The sequence below is a fragment of the Rhyacophila brunnea genome, unplaced genomic scaffold (genome assembly GCF_057557595.1).
Source record: "Rhyacophila brunnea isolate RB1 unplaced genomic scaffold, BYU_Rbru_1.0 scaffold_15, whole genome shotgun sequence".
Lineage (NCBI taxonomy): Eukaryota > Metazoa > Arthropoda > Insecta > Trichoptera > Rhyacophilidae > Rhyacophila > Rhyacophila brunnea.
Genome location: NW_028232806.1, coordinates 16,114,973 through 16,133,059, shown reverse-complemented (window position 1 = coordinate 16,133,059; position 18,087 = coordinate 16,114,973). Strand labels below are relative to the sequence as shown.

General features: G+C 37.0%; 1 protein-coding gene across 1 annotated transcript in view; it reads right to left on the bottom strand.

Moving 5' to 3' along the window:
- Positions 1-451: 451 nt before the first annotated feature.
- Apoltp (Apolipoprotein lipid transfer particle) overlaps positions 452-18,087 on the bottom strand; it is a 105,271-nt gene continuing 87,635 nt past the window's right edge. Inside the window, exons 66-71 of the mRNA XM_085943006.1 lie at positions 10,669-10,790; positions 5,478-5,623; positions 4,585-4,696; positions 4,333-4,464; positions 2,718-2,896; positions 452-769 (exon numbers count right to left, since the gene is read on the bottom strand). Of these exons, the coding sequence (XP_085799132.1) occupies positions 668-769; positions 2,718-2,896; positions 4,333-4,464; positions 4,585-4,696; positions 5,478-5,623; positions 10,669-10,790 (793 nt within the window). The 3' untranslated portion in view covers positions 452-667. The remainder of the gene's footprint in view (positions 770-2,717; positions 2,897-4,332; positions 4,465-4,584; positions 4,697-5,477; positions 5,624-10,668; positions 10,791-18,087) is intronic.

Below are 18,087 nucleotides of genomic sequence, written 5' to 3'. Positions count from 1 at the left end.
CTTTTCAATATGACCATTAGAAACTGATTATCAAAAAGAAATCCGGATAACAGAGGTTCTACTGTATACGAAATTTAAAACAATATTTACAAACAATTCAATATTTCTTTGTAATAATTATTACTCTTTAAATTAATATAATGATAATTTAGATCTTAATTCCACTTGCGACTAGTCTTGTCCCGTGATTTATAATTATTCTTTTCCTAGAAATGGACATATTATATCCACTTGCATGTCAGTAGCCATGTTTACACAAATGGATATGCATCCGTATATAGCAAAAGAATAAGCAGTTCCACGACTCCCAGTTGTCGCCCTTTAAAACTTAATTAATAGTAAAAATTATATAGTATTTTAATATTAAGTCCTTTCAAAATTCAAATTATATAAAAATAATTGTACTTATAACAAAACAAGTTTGTAAGTTAATTCCATAATATCTTTTTTTAGATTCGATTAGATCTTTGTTTTAATTGATACGTAATATAGATCTACCAGTATAACTTGTCCGCTGCGTATCATTCGGTATTATAACGTAGAATACGTTAATTGGCAGGGCCTACCTCAAGAAATTATAACCCAGATTACATAGGTACTAAATTCGAACCCCAGACGATTTATGTTAGTATATCTATATTGATGTCTTTGGAATAAGTATTTGTTTTCAAGGTGCTGTCAATGTCGGCACTGGTATATCTAAAAAGTTGTCAATGTAGTAATCCATTTCCGAGCTGTCCCAAATCGATAATGAGATGTCTCCGATTGTCTGAAAGAATATTGTCAAAACAAAACTGTATTAGTAAGTAATAATTTGAAAGCCAGTTACAAATTAAAACCTCTTTAAAATCAGAATTCAGATTTTCGGTTCCATGAAATGTTATGAAAAATTCATCTACCTATTTAAAAAATTGATGTCAAACATATAATCAAAATCAAACAAAAAATACATATATATTGTGTAAGTAATTTAACATAATAATATGTAATGATTTATAACTTTTAAAATGCGTCAAAATCATATGCCAAAACATTTAAAAAATTAATCACTAAATTTACAGGTGCAAAATTGTGAAAACTGTTGTCAATCAGAAAAATCACGAAAATAATTAAACTTGTAAAGATGACAATGACACCAGTACAATGCCGGGTGAAGCTTCAAGCGGAAATATCTGAGCCATTTATATCACTGAATGGCCTCAGGCAAGGTGACGCTCTGGCATTCCTTCTTTTCAATATTGCGCTAGAAAAGGCGATACGGGATGCAAAGATTGATGCCCGTGGCGGCGGCACGATATTTACTAAGCCTGTGCAGCTGCTGGCGTATGCCGATGATATCGACATCATTGCCATATCAGAATTGGCACTGAAAAAGGCATTCACAGCACTAGAAGCCTCTGCCAAAAGAATGGACTTACAAATAAACGAGGCAAAAACTAAATACATGCCTGTCTATGTCACACCACGAGAAGGCGCACCAAAGTTAGATATTGGTGCATACAAGTTTGATACGGTCGACAGTTTCATATACCTTGGTTCTCTTGTAACTCGACATAATAATATTACAGAAAAAATCAACAAGAGAATCATGTCTGCGAATAAATGCCACTTTGGCCTGTTAAGACATTTTAAGTCCCGCATACTATCTCGCCGAACTAAAAGCACTCTTTACAAGACACTTGTAAAGCCAGTGCTCCCCTAAGCATCGGAAACCTGGACATTAACTCTGCGAAATGAACGAGCCCTGAACATCTTTGAAAGAAAAATTCTCCGCCGTATATATGGACCGATCAGGGACGGCACCAATTGGAGGAGAAGATATAATGCTGAGCTCTATGGGCTGTACGAAGATTGCAGCGCAGTTCAATCAATTAAGATTGGGAGACTGCGATGGCTAGGTCATGTGCACTATATGAATGACAATGAACCGGCAGAGAGAGTCATGTCCAGCAATCCAATAGGGCGTAGAAGAAGAGGCAGGTCAAAGATTCGCTGGTTGGATGGAGCTGCCACTGACTGCCGTATTCTTGGGGTACCGAATTGGAAAGCGGCCACATTGGATAGGGACAGGTGGAGGGAGCTGTTGGAGGAGGCCAAGACCCACACCCGGTTGTCGCACTCCTGATGATGATGATGTTGTTAATCAGAAATCAGAGAATTCTGTTTCACAAACAGTTTCGAAAACAGTTTCACTATAAAATTGTTAAATTAATAAGTTATAATTATTAATTGTTAAGTTAAACACTAAAAAGTGCAAAGAACAATAAATCTACATACAAAATAATTACTGACAGAAAAGATAAAATATACTTATTCAAGAGACAAGATAAGTATAAAAGTTTTGACAGTAAACAAAGAGACTAGTAAGGTGAATAAAAGTGTGATGATTGATAATCCACATGTAAATTTTTGAATAATATTCTAAAATGTGATTTCTTTGTACTATTAAGTGTCTTTTTATGAATATGTAGTATGGGGATCATAGATTAGTTGGCTATTATAAAGGGGGGTCGCAACTCTAAAAATGTTTGGTAGCCGGTGCTAGGTATAGAAGGTTTACGTCAACATCTTTGGATATGTTTGGAAGAAGATTGGAGTAATTTATGATTTATTCTGGTAATGAGAAACCTACAGAAACTGATAACACAAGTATGGCCGAGACATAACCATTTCAAGAGTTAAATCTTTACTTTTTACGGTATAATTTGTATACTTACAGACTTGGCGAAACTCCTCGTGCAAGATGGTGTACATTTGAAGCGTGACGCATGACATTCGCATCTGGCTCTCTCGCATGGCCTGGAAGACCTCGCTGCTCTTTCCCCAAGTACGCCGGCGGCTCGACGCCCGCCACCAGGTTCCGATGATTTCATTTTACTCGATACAAATATAGTACCTAAAAGAAAACGTGGCAATGCAATTCAAATTAAATTCTTCTCGATCATTTCCTCATTACTGCTGATCTCGGTCATGAGCCATTCATATTCTGCTTATGATTCTCGTCCGACTGTCCCTTTACCCACCAATGAAGATGCTGTCGCATTGTCAAATTACTTCTAATGGAAATAATGAGAATAATCACTGGTTATTTATTCTCAGGGGTTCTTAACTTATGGGTGGTGACCAGTGGCGGCCGGTGGTCTTCAGAATAGCATTTTCTGGTAGTCCCCAATGGTTTACCTTCTATAAAGAGAAGATCTTCTTCTTTCACCCTGTCACGACCCAGCATTGAGGCATAGGGCAAGCACAAGTTCGCGCCACTTCCCTTGGTCCATTGCCAACTCTTGCGCCTCCCGCCATGTCAGACCTGCAGCACGTAGGTCGCTTTTGTGGCACCGCTGCACGGTGAGGGAGGGCCGGCCATGGCGACGGAACCCTTGAGGCTGTGCCATAAGAGTAAGACGTGTCACTCTCTTTGGCGGCATCCGCAGCACGGTCCTAGCCACGTAAGGTCGTAAAGCGTCTTTTCATGATTACATCAATCACTGCCGTGTTCTCTTACTGACTTCTCAGAAGGTAAATTAAATATGTCTTTGTTTATTTATACTATTTCACAAAAAAGTGTTTGAACAGCTAGAATGATTTAATATCAATAAAGAAATATAAATTTCACAGTTTATGGCTTTACGCTTTGAGCGAACAATGCGTTAGCCAAATAAATAACCGCTGATATGTTTTTTTTTATTATTTTGAATGTATTCGAGTGGTTTAGAAATAAACGCCGCAGTTTGTATTTTCGTAAAATGTTGGCGATTCATTAAATATGTTAACTGTAAAATAATTAAAAATTAACTCCCCAACATTGTTATAAAACTGAAACTGGCGTTTTTGTTTCTAGAGTCCTTCGTTTCGTGCGCCGATCTAAAAGTATGTAAAAAATCTACACAAAACGCCATTACAGGAACATTCGACTACCGTATAAGTAGTATACAATGACCTCATTGTAATCCTGTGCAAACTGAAAATCTATTTGGATCGCAATCGCTTTGCGCTCATGAACGGAGTATTGTTCATAATACTGCTACATGTTCTACTTCGCGAAGTGAGTGATACACGTATGAATAACAATGAAAAGTAGAGCGATTTCTTCAAAAATGCAGGCAGTGCGTAGCACTTGCATGGTATTAGAGGAGCCGCCGCCGGTGGTGACTCGAAATTGGGTGGTTAGGCACATGGGAGTAGGAAGCAGATATTTTCCAATATTATATCATCATTAATTATGAATTGAATTGAATCATGAATTGTGGAGAAATTTGTGTTCAAATGATAACATTACAATTATAATACTTAGATATTTTTAACACAAATCAATTGCTTGGATTTTTAACATACCATTGGTTTCCATGGCGAGTGATGCACAGAATCCTAGCTTGGCCTTTGGTAACTTGATTTGCTGTCTCAGCTCTGCGTCTCCTACCAACTCTCGCACGTCTTTTGTTGTGTATGCCAGGGTACTGTCAATACCTACAAATACACCATGATATCAATGTCATTACAAGATAAATCATTGTCATTACAAGATCTTAACTTCCATCCCTTATTTATTTATGGAGGATTCAAAAACTTTACAGACAAAATACAAACCAAAGAGAGTTTTGGCGATTCGTTTCTTGCCCAGGGTGAAATCATCATCCATTACGATATGCAGAGTAACCGAGGAGTCCATGAGCACTTGATGGACCACAGAATAGTCCAACTAAAAAAAAAAAAACAATTAGAAGCATTCATTTGATTGATATTAAATGATTTTTTAAAGGTCCACCTCGACGTGCCGTTGGTGTATTAGTGGGGCCAAGTCGTGTCCTATCGATGTCAATAAAGACGGGATTGACAAAAAAATATCAAAGATGGGTGAACGAAATACTAAAAAATATTATTAAATAATAATAAAATAGATCTATGTACTATTTAATTAATTTTACCAACAATACAAATGTGTTGTTTAGTAAGAAGAAACCGCTGATGTCAGTACAAAAATTGTTGGTTTCCTTTTCTCATGGATTCTTTCTCATTCTTCAGGTCATGAGCCGCAGCCTTCTGGGGGGCTGTAAGGCTTAGATGGGGGGCCGCGAAATGTCAGAAAAACTACAAATATTTATTTACAATATGTTTTACACATTATACCTCTGATTAAATTGTTTTTGTAGGCTTCGCGCATAGTAAATATTATTTCTCATTTTATTTTGTTTGTGATAAATATGTATATTATGTATATGTATTAATAATTATTAATGCTTTTGATATGTAACTAAAATAATTTATTTTCAGCGGAGAGGAGCTGGGATTATTTTTTCATATTTTGGGGTCTGTTGTGGTATGACAAAGTTTGGGAAGCATTGACTTAAACCACTAAATATGTCTATGCATTAGGTCCCGATTGTTTTCTATATTCAAGTAAGATATTTGCTTAACTGATACATGAAACCAGTTTATTGAATATGATGTAGAATAAAAATTACATTAAATATTATGGTTACCTGGAGAGATATCATTTCACACTTAGTACAGGGGAAGAGGAAGAATGTCTTGGATACTCCGGGTCTGAAATTAAGTCTCGAAGCCAAACTTAGAGCTTCAAACGTGTCCGCAGCATAACTACTAATATTGTCTTTTTTGACAGGCTCTGAAAAGTAAAAAAAAACATGATTGAATCCATGAAATGGTTATAGAGACTATTAAGTTACTTATTCAATTAATAAGTACTGACATCCTCCCAACAGACTCATAAGAAGAAGCCCGGGGATTCCTCCACTATAGTTTTAAAGAGTGGCTTTTCATTAATATAAATCCAACAAAACATAGCTATTTTCCAATACCTAATTAAAACCTCTTGGAATCATTATTTGACCTACCTGATAACCTCTGAAAGCAATTTGTAATTATATCACAAGAGAATTAGAAACACTTATTAGTTACTGTATACAAAAGGACATTATTATCATTTGGGCTTTCAATTGATAGGTCAGCGCATATATTCTATACACAAGACTGCTATGGGCTGCTATCAACGACTATCGAAGGTACTTTATCATATTTATGTATTGAGGTATTATAATTGTTACAATCAGGGCCGGTGCGTCCATATAGGCGAACTAGGCAACCGCCTAGGGCACAAGACATAAGGGGGGGCACATAAATGGAGAACTAAAATTAATTTACAAATTTTAATAATTTTAAATAATACGTTTTATTTTATTTTGATGTTTCTATCTGTTTGTTGTAATTATGTATCATAAATAGTGATCGGATTCGGAATCTGATGGCGTTACATGGCCAGTTTCAGGTATACAAACGATACAGCCAGATACAAACGGTATAAACGATACAAATCCCGGGGTTTTGTCACACAGCTGTGTATTGTTTAGTCTAATTACTTAAAATCGTTTACAAGGCGGTTCTGGGCCTGGAACCCAGCCTCTCGCCACGAGATTCGGAAAACATTCCGATTGCTAATCAATTTTTTTATTTTCCAGCTAGGCGGTCTATGCTAATCCAAGCTAAAAAGAAACCGTATACATTTTTATCTCAGCAATTTATATGAATATACCTACATAGTTCAACAAATATATAATTATTTCTCTGGGTTGACACGTCGTTGGAAAGTTTTGAAGCTTTGAAGCCTTTAAGATATAATCTTGGTGATATATTATATGATGCATTAATGGAGATATTTTGATGACCCAATATTGAATAATTCATCTAGAAATTCTTCCCAAATTGAAGCAAAAGCCCTTCCTTGCATGATGTAATTTTCAATTTAAAATTTATGGTGTCAATTGTCGCATGGTACAATATTCTTTTTGAAATAAATATTGCAAGGAAAATATTACAAGGAAAGGATACTGATATAATTTCTGCTTCAAATCAATTAGAGCTAACTAAAAAATATTTACTAAGATGCAGGAGTGATGAAAGTTATGAACAAGTTTTAATTGTTGCTGCTGAGATTGCAAAGATGCTAGAAACAACCAAAATTTGACACCAAACATGAAGGGGAAGATAGAAACGGCACTTTCAATATGAAGCTGAATACGAGGCACCCCAAAAACCTAAACAGTAATACAAAATAGGTTTCTACTATCCAGTTTTAGACATGGCTATGCAATCTATCGAAGAGAGGTTCAAACAATTGGAGCAACATAACATTTTATTTGGCTTCCTGTATGACATATATAATATAAACAAAAAGGCACCTGCAGATATACTTGTCGACTGCAAAAAATTAGAAAATGCTTTGACTCATAATGCTAACAAAGATATTGATGCTAACGATCTATGCAGTGAGCTTCAAGCAGTAGCTCGAAGACTTTCAAAATCTATGCCACGACCAGAAGTACTGCTCTTTATAGTGGAACAAAATATTGAAGATTGTGTACCAATTGCTTTTGTAGCTCTGAGAATATTAATAACACTTCTTGTAACAGTGGCAAAAGTGTGAACGTAGTTTCTCAAAATTGAAACTTATTTGAAACGTACTTGGGCTCAACGATGTCACAAAACAGACTAGTAGATTTAGCAACAATTCCAATTGAGTATGACCAAACTACGAATTAGATTTGAAGGAGTTGGCTAAATTTTTTGCAAAAAAGAATGCGAGAAAAATTAAATTTTAATTCTGTAGACTAAAATTATTTTATTAATAGTGTCTATTATGGGCTTGAGCAGACAGAGAGCGGTCAGGCGTTCTGCGTTCCGCGTTCAGAGTTCAGCGTTATTTGTACTGTATGGACTTCATCATGACTGTGCACACAGCAGGCAGTCAGACCGCGCCGGTCAATGAGAACGCTTGCATTCTAGAGTTCTATTACCGGAATTACTCCGTACTTCTCAACCGTTGCAATGTCTGGATCAGAAAAATTAATCGATAGAGAGAAGATTGATACTTGATTTAAGTGACGCAAATTATATAAATCGTTTTTAATACAAACATATTGTTTTTAAATCAACACTTGATTGATTTACGTGCATAAATACTTGATAATTTGGCGAGATTTATAGTTTTCATAGTTCAATAATAGAATAAATTTGCATGTGAGGTTATGGGTAAAATTGAAAGGTTAGAATCGAAATGTCAAATATTATAGATGGAGGTACCTAGGTACACAAACAAATAAGTTTATGTGTCACTTCGTTTAAAATCATCGATATTAAGTTTTTAAATATCCGGTTTGATAAAATGCATTGATTACAGCAGTAATTTTAGTACCTAGATTATATTTAGTTTACAAGTCAATGTCAAATGTAATCAAATTATATAATTCATCGAAGCTTTGTATTCACATGTGAAAGTAAATAAAAAATTGTTTTTCATCTTTAATGAATTGCTGAAAAAGAACATTAAATTCTCCTTCTTCTCACTTCATATTTATCGGATGCATCCAGTGCTTTCGTTTTGTTTGAGACGCCTTTAAGCTCCACAAAAGCAATGGTTCATCTTCGGAATTTGAGCTGTCAAACGACATAGAGCGAAACCACCCGAAGGCTGCTTATGCGAGACCGCTGTATTCCGACTGCGAGTGGAAGTGAGAACGCACCGCTGTTGCGTATTCACTCCCACTCGCAGTCAGAATACAGCGGTCTCGCATACGCAGCGCCCGTGTCACTACAACGTTTGTATACAAATGGAACGCATTTATTGTTGACCGCCACATGTCTGCTGTCGAAACTCGTATTGAACGCTACCGGTCAACTGTCGGTTGAACGCAGAACGCAGACCGATCTCTGTCTCCTCAAGCCCTTAATGTCTAATGATCTCTAAATGTTTTTTTTATAATTTCGAAAAAATGAGACAATTTGTTAATAAGGGGCATGCAAATAAACGTTGCCTAGGGCAGTGCTTCGCAACCTTTTCTCACCCACGGCACACAAAAGGTCTTCCCAAAATTGCGCGGCACACCACACGTAAAACAATTTATACACCAAAACATGGACCCCAGGCCAGAATCTTCGGCGCCCCCCACTACCTATCACTAAGGTTAAAGACAGTGTGATACTTTAAAATAGCGTTTTTCAAATGATGTTCGAAGTAAAATAAATCGTATTGATTCTGTTTAGCGATTTTTTGTTTTTATTAATTCATCCACTTGAATTACGGTCAGTTGTCGGGAGAACAATAATTATTTGTCGAGTATTGACACAATAATAATAAAATGTACCCCACAATCGTATGTGTTAATATTAATGCCAGCTAAGTAAAACAGTGTCGCAGGCGACTTTTTTTGCAATTAGAGCAAATTTGTGTTTATCTCACTTATCTGCTTGACCTGCCACCCCACCCCCCTGAGCTTGGGCCCCCAGGGCACCAAAATTACATTACATACCTACCTACTTATTTGATAAATAATTAAATAAACATAACACTCGACAAAGAACCAAATGTACATTATTATTCCCATGTATTGGTATTATCAATAAATAGCTTGTTTCAATGATCGTACAAGTTTTTAGCCTTACTTAGTTAGTTTGGTAGCCTTGTCAGAAATACGAGGATATTCTTTATTAACCGAAATCCAGAAAATACCATAAGAGGTTTTATAGAATTTTGGGCATTGGTTGCAAAAGGGTTTCGAATCCAGTCGTATTGGTTCTATGAAAGTAATGATGAAATTTCTTTTGAAGCAAAGTTAAATGTTTTTGAGACGGATCCAAAATTAATTGCTTGTTTTCATTGGTGGTCTGGTAGGTCCTTTGGTACATTTGTAGAGATTCTTGTCTTAAATCTTTCTAATTTATCAGATCACGTCAACATATTTTCATTCTGACCTTGCATTGTTTTATTAAGTTAATGCAGGTGGTCAAATGTATTTATTACCAGCCATGTACGCAAATTTAGCTATTAAGTAAGTATTGTATAATATACAAAATTATTTGTGGTTTTTTGGAAGCAATGCTCCGCGGCACACCTAGCATCGTCTCGCGGCACACTGGTTGTGGAGCACTGGCCTAGGGCACCAAATAACCTCACGCCGGCTCTGGTTACAATAAGTGCTATGTTTTAATAGCACGTCTCTTGGCTGTGTTAAATTTTAGAGTGAGATAAACAGTTTTGACTATTTAGATGGCTAACTTATTGTGACAATTATAAACCTCAATACAAAATATGATAAATTACCTCCGATAGCTACCGATAGCAGTCTTGTATATAGAATAGATGCGATGAGTCACTTAAACAATTACTTTAATCATTGGTCAACAGTATTTACTACCCTCGTATATGTATAGGTACTATTCCTTAGCTAATGCTTATTATTAATTTATTGCGGGTACAATTTTTGGCGGGTATTATATTATGTACACAGAGTAGATCTCTGATCTAGATCCAGATCCAGATTCTAGATCCATTGATTTTATTTCAAAAAAATATTTCAACTGTGTCTCATGTTATAGCCTAATATAGTTGCGTTAACTCTGTAGAGCTGGTAGGACTTTATATTTCTCAGAAAGGCTCTTGTGCAAGGGCCGGGAGTAAGCCAGGAGTTGCACACTGAGAATTCGGATATCGGAACAAGTCAGGCATATTTTGTGATATTTTAAATGCAACTTGACTCTATTGTTCATATGATTGTAACCTGGTGAATATTTATAAATATGTATGAAGTTGTACTATCTGGTAACAGTGTCTACTCACTCTTTTGAAGCATGCCAAAATTATATTGTATGGGTACTTACCTATTGTTAAAATATCGAAGAAATCAGCAATTTCTTTTGACTTGGCGAATACTTTATTCTTTACGTAGAGAGAGCGCGCTCTTTTATATACATTTGATCCTCCAAATGCCACAACCGTGTACCTAAAAAAAATGAAGGCATGATTATGTACTGTAACCTTTGTTACCCAACTAAACCCCTAGCACGAGAGCGTTTCAAGTTCCAAATCAGTAATCTAACCACAAATTTAAAAACATCATTAGAATATCCCTAATGAAAGTTTACCAGCCCTGCCTTACAACAAAAAAAAATACTTTGCGAAAAAAACAGGTGTCCTTAGCACCCATTCAAACCAAACGCAAACCATACCTGCTAGCTCCCAAAATCGCCCCAGGCCCCAAGCGCATACCATTAGAGAGCCGAGCCCGACGAGAACCTTGCAATTTTTCAAACCTACCGCTTGCCCCTCTCCTCAGCAGACTAGATCCCCCCAAATGTAAGAGTGCTCTTTGAAAATCAGTCAAAACCTACCCACCATGGAGAGCGGATAATACGAGAAAATCGTGTCCCGTCGCGCGCGGGCGGGTTACAAGCAAATTTACGTGTTCACCCGCGTCCCAATCATTGTGCCCCTAGTGTTACGGTGTTATCAATAAATAATGTGTAAACGCAACTATGTGGTAATAAATTAAAGTGTAGTGCAAACCAATTAAATTTTGTGTGCCGTTAAGTAACCGACATGCATGACCCCCGCCAATTTGATGTGTTTTATCACCGATCGTGTGCCCTATAATAACTACAATTTATTTTAGTTATGCTGAATCAATGTATGCCCCCATGTATGACTTCAATGCTTTAGTGTAAATAAATCCAGTTCTGCGCGGCGCTGTCAAATTAAAAATCTGTGTTGTCAATGTATATACGAGGGTGGGTCAATAAGTCCTTAGAAAAGCCGACAGGTGGCGCGACTAGTACTGTAAGCGGTTTGTTTTCATGCAGCGGCACTACCGATTCAGTATGCTGCGAAGTTTCAATCAGATTGGTTGGGTTGTTGTGTGTTTCTCGTACATTTAAAAAAAAAATTTGCTTGTGGAAAATGGAAAAATGGAAAATGCAGAAAATTGAGTTTAGAGCTGTTATTAAACATTTTAATATAAAAGGGTTAACAGCAAAGGAAATAAAAAATGAGTTGGATTTAGTTCACGGCATATCTGCTCCTTCACTTGCAACTATTTATAACTGGTTAAATGAATTTAAACGTGGTCGTACATCAACAAAGGATGAACCACGCTCAGGACGTCCTGTAGAGGTGACTACACCAGAAATGATCAATAAAATCCACGATATGGTGTTAAGTGACCGAAGATTAAAGTTGAGTAAGATAATTGAGGTTACAGGGATCTCAAAAGGTAGCGTCATTTCTATTTTACATGACAAATTGGGCATGAAAAATATTTCTGCAAGATGGGTGCCGCGTTTGCTCACAGTCGACAATAAACGCAATAGGGTGGTGGCCTCTAAAGCCCTGTTGTCGCTCATGCAACGCAATCCGGATGAATTTTTTCGTCGCTTTGTGACTGTAGATGAAACATGGATACACCACTATACTCCCGAGACGAAAGAACAGTCAAAGCAGTGGATTGCGAAGACAAACCATGTCCAAAGAAGGCGAAAACCGTAAAATCAGCTGGTAAGGTTATGGCTACTGTATTTTGGGATGCACGTGAAATTATTTTCGTTGACTATTTGGAAAAAGGAAAAACAATAACAGGGGATTATTATGCATCTTTATTGGACCAGCTAAAAAACGAAATTGAAGAAAAACGGCCTCATTTAAACAGGAAAAAAATCCTCTTTCATCAGGACAATGCCCGTGTTCTCACATGTTTACGATCAATGGCTAAAATTGAAGAATTGAAGTTCGAATTGGTCGACCACCCACCGTATTCGCCAGATTTAGCCCCCCCAGTGACTTTTTCCTTTTCCCAAACTTAAAAAAATGGCTAAGTGGACAACGTTTTTTTCAAATGAAGAAGTCATCGATCGGACAAATGCTTATTTTGAGGACCTTCCGAAAACTTATTTTTCTGACGGTTTAAAAAAAATTGAGAAACGTCTAACCAAGTGTATTGAGCTCCAAGGAGATTATGTTGAGAAATAAAAAAAAAATACAAAAATAAAAACTGTTTTAATGCTTTTTTCTAAGGAATTATTGACCCACCCTCGTACCTGTACCTGTTACAAAAATGAGTAACATTACCCCTGAAGTGTGATGTCTCTCTCAACCTACCAAAATACCAGGACCTGAACAGCATCATCACACGTGAGTTCATCGTCTTCCCTCGGTATTACCTTTAGACTGCTGGTTACCTTCCACCAGATAAGTAGAGTCACGACGGGAGATTTCATTTTGATAAAGTAGTGTTAACAATAACAACAAAATAATTTTTACATGGTCGGGCACACATGAACGTATTTATTTTTACAATACATAATATTATATTGATACACACACTAAGCTTACTTACAGAAAGGAGGGGGCCTAGGAGTATGGCAGATTCCAAATAAAAGATTGGTGTGGTAATTAACATTCTTAAATCTTAGTGAATATTATGGAATCATTATTTCTCGGCGGTTTGTGTCTAATGGTATTCTATCAAACCTTACTTTTAAAAAACCGTGAAAATTATGAATTTAAAAATCAAAGCATCCACAAATACACATTGGATCACATGCCTTGCCGATGTATTATTGTATTGGAGAGACTCTGATCAATATCGAGATGTTTTTAATTACCCTGTAATATTTGTGAATTTTTATTTTAGTTTTCATTTTTTTCATATGCACATGTCGCACCATCGCAACTAAACTGCCACAATCCAAAAAACATCAAACAGAGAAAATCAGCTTTGAAGTTTTTACCTTTCGCATTTTTGTACTGTGTTTTTGAAATATGTTTAGATATTGAATGAAGTTTTGACTTGAATTTGATGACTTAGAGATATGAAATTTTCGGTACATATATTATGAACGATAGACAATGAAACGTAGTAATTAACTCAAAACACGTAAATTTGGACTTGTGGCGGTTTAGTTGCGAGGGTGCGATGTGACGTTTTTTAAACAATTTATCATATACATGGGCACACGTGTAGAAAAAGGTTCACCATCCCTTATCTAGGCAGCACAATTTTACAGAATTATGGTCTTATCAGCACGTTAACTTTCACTGAAATTAAACACAAAAAATAATAATTACAAGATTAAAATCTACTGTAAGTTTAAATGGCTGCGGCAACGAGTCCTGTGGGAACCAAGCATCATCATCATAGATCCGCGACATAGGAGTCGATTTCAAAATATTATTCAATTATTTTAATACAGATATTCACAGGCCGTCAGCGGTATCGATTATCGCTTACTCAATGATAAATGCTGATAGCGAAAATAATATTTTAAATTTAATTTGCATTTCCATAACATACAAATTTCACGCGCATCTAATTACTACTTACAAATAAGTACTTTATCTCAATTAATATTTATTATGTTTAATCAGCCAATACTCAATAGAGTTCGTTGACTGAAATTCATAAGATTTTCAGTGTCAGCATTATTCAATCGTGAGGGCTTCAATAAATAGCCTATCACAATTGAATGGAAATGTCACTCTGTATCACAGCGCCTCGGGCTGAATATCTCACTCCTCGCTTTTATATTGTATTATTATTATTATATTGTGTATAACTGTCACTCCTGGGTGGGTATGTTAGAACTTGCGAGTCATGTGGTTGAAAACTGTGCGGTATGACAAGTTAGTATCGCCCGTTTCATACCGTATACGATAATAACTATTTTTGAAGCCACTCGCTACGGACTATTTTAACTCGCGAGTGACCAGTTGGCAACATCGCCAAAACCGAGAAAATCAATGTCAATGGTACGAGAAGAAACGTCAAAAATTAAATGTCAAACGAAATCATTATTTTTGTTGGTTATGTTTGTGTATAATTCCTATAATATTCGATTGATTTAGTATAATATGATATAGATATATGTAGGTAGAATATAACCTTACATAAATGCGAAACCATATAATATTATTACACTGTAAAACAAGATTTAACAAAATAAACACAGTGTCTTCAATAACATTTATTTTTATTTAGGTATTTATTACAAACCATTATAAAACATTAACATAATTAATTGAACTCAAGATAACAGAGTATTAAGTAACATTGTGAATAATATAATAATTTGGCATCTTTATTGTTTATAAATTGGTAATTGCCGTGTTCTTTCCGTGAGCGAACTCCTTCATTTTGACGTTTTGATTTTCAAGGTCACTGTCACATACGAAACGAAATATCAAAATAAATATGGAAATCGGGAAATACGTACATGAATTCACGTCATTCGTCGAGCAAAAGTAGCAAAAGAAAGGAGAGGTTTCAATTAAGTGATCTTAATTGAAATCAGGTAAGGTTATGTCCGTCTCAACATTATACCTACCTACGACTTTTTAATTCTCCATGGATATAATATTATAAATGTCATATAACATACATCTTCTATGTCTTTGATTAATTTTAAGCTATACAACCATATTCATTTTTTCGCATTGTAAACTCTTCACGCTTGTAGATAGTAACATTAAACTTACGATAATATACCTATTTGGCGTGAGAATTTGTAAAATATATCTCACAAGTTCTTTGTTTAACCGGAAATTACGTATAAATAGTGCATCACTGAGTGAAAAAGCATTTTGACATAAGTTAGCATAATTATTTGATCTGTTTCGCGGATGATTACGTGATCCTAAAAGTGCAGCATAAGTAACTATTTATGGGATTGACATCTTTTAAAATAATTGGGTGAACGATCAAAATATATAGCAATGCTTTGGCGAAATATAAAATAATAATATGTAATTATTCTCGCGAGTAAAGATAAGATAATAGTATTGATACACCCCTGTTACAGGCGGGCTTCTCCCGGTGTAAAATAATCATTTAGTAGCTCAAGTCGAAACGTAACCCTGACCTCTAGAAACGGCTTCATAAAACATCTAATCTGATTCCTTGCTCAACCACGTAAGTATTTTTTTATTTATAAGTAAGGGCCTTCGTCCGGTGTGTGAAAATCACATATTGGGCGGAGGTGTAATTAAGATAAATTTAATTTAATTTAAAATGTATAAATGATCATGTATGAAAGAGATAATTTTAAGACTAAATATAAGTATTTAAATATAATAAATTTTGCCGCGCTTGCCGGCAACGTAAAAATCCCTGCGCGCCTGCGCCGAGGTGGTCCTCGTGATTCGTCAAATCAAAATCAGGCGATAAAATTTGGCCAATCACGAGAGTCCTTTTTGTTGGACGGCGTAGGTACGCGAGATTTGAAGAAAGAAAAGAAAAGGATGTTAGTAAGCGTCCCCTTTCCGATAGGTACGGACCTGACGACTACAACTGTAAAAATCCCAAATGTAATTTGTAAAACTAAAAATGTAAAATATAAGAAGACCACGTTACGAGCACGAAAGACCGTGTTTTATTTACACTCCAACCGTTTGAATTTCTTTTTTTGTGAATCCGGGGTTCGATGAACACCTGAGCTAGCCGCTGGAACCCCGGGGATCTCAATGGCGCCCAAGCAACATGAGGCGTGAAGAATCGCATTAATTCTTCCGAACCCGCGAACGCTAAATAAAAGTTTGAAATCACATACTGTGTATTAAATGTTAACGAGATCCAGGAGCCGGAACAACCAAGAAATGGCTAACGAAAAAGCGGATTCCGACGTGACCCTCATCGAAGAAGAAGTGCTGTCTCCAACATCAAACCGGGAGAGCCCTCCTCTGGTGTTCGAAATGAGGCCGCACGAGGACGTGAATTTGCCGACTGTAGCGTCATCAACAGCCCTGAAGCCTACGTCAGAAGCAGTGCCGGTCATACCACAATTGTATCAACCTTGGGGCTTGAAGCCGGAGCTTGAAGTCTTCTACACGGGACACCCACTATATCAGGTGTCAGATTTTATCAAAGGGTGTGAGACGTACTTCGCCGCAGCTAAGAGCCCGCCCGAAAGTTGGACAGGACTCGCACTAAATAGATTAAGAGATGAGGCAAAAATATGGGGGAAGACGATATCTTCGAATACCTGCTGGCAGTCATTTATTCACCTGCTGCGCCAGCAATTCGAATCGTCCCTCAAACGTCGCCAACAACGGACGGAACTGCAAAACTTGGTACAACGACCGGATGAAGATGTCTTCGGGTTTCTGTTGAATAAGAAGGATCTGGCGACCATATTGCTACCATATATCCCCGGGAAAGAACTTGGCGAGTTATTTTTCGACCTGCTTAGTGAAAGGGATCAACTGCGAGTGGGCCAAGCAGGCTGGTCCAACCTGGACGAACTACTGGTGGTGGCTCAACGCCTTATACCAACTACGATTAGACCTCCCGTAGCGATAGCCACGCAACGATCGGGACGAAAAGAATGCGGCTGCCTATGCGACTGTAATCAAAATTTAGAACAGTCGAGCGCACGCCCGAAACCACGTCAACAAATATTTAAGGCTGAGACACGCCCTGAACCGCCTCCGCAACCGCGGGAATCGACAAATAATAATCAGGCCAGAACCCCAAACGGAGCCTTTCTGGCTCGAGGAGGCCAACAACGCAGAGGTGCCTTCCATGGCGGAAACCGTACGCCACTTTATGACGCAAACGGCGTTCGCAAGTGTCAGTACTGCGAGTTCGGTTACCACCAGAACCATACATGCCCGAACTACCCTGCATGGAGACGCAACCAAGAATGGAGTCCACTGGAAACGGAGCAGGGACATTGATGGGGCGCCGCAGAACCGAGAAGTCGACTTGGGCTCTCGAGGAGACCTCGTGATCCTGCGGATGCCACCTACAATGGCATACGAAAAAATGAAGAAAATAGTGACAAGTGCTTTAATCGGGACCCTCTTAAAGTGCCCGTTAAATCTAGTGATAAGTTTATAGATAGTGACTTTCTTATAAAGCCTATTGTTGCTAGTGTTAAGTTAGATAATAATTGTAAAAATGTGTCGTCAAGCAACACCGATTTTCATTCAGGACAATTTTTCGAAGTAAACTTTCCGGTTAACCATAAAACGAGAGTATTTCGCTCTAAAAATAAAGTTGATGGCATAGGATTTAATAGTACGCCGTACGATAGCGGAGCAATTAATTTGAATCCTGGCCTTAACGATATTCCGCAAAGAGAGAATGAAAATCAGCTGGTGTTGCTCGTCGAAGATACAAACTGTACTAGGATTAAAAAGGTAAGAAAGATGACGGATGAACAAAGAATGCGTGACGCGCCAACATTAACCGTAAACTCAACATTCGAATCTGTAAATGTTGACAAAAACAACATCGGTAAATTACGAATAAA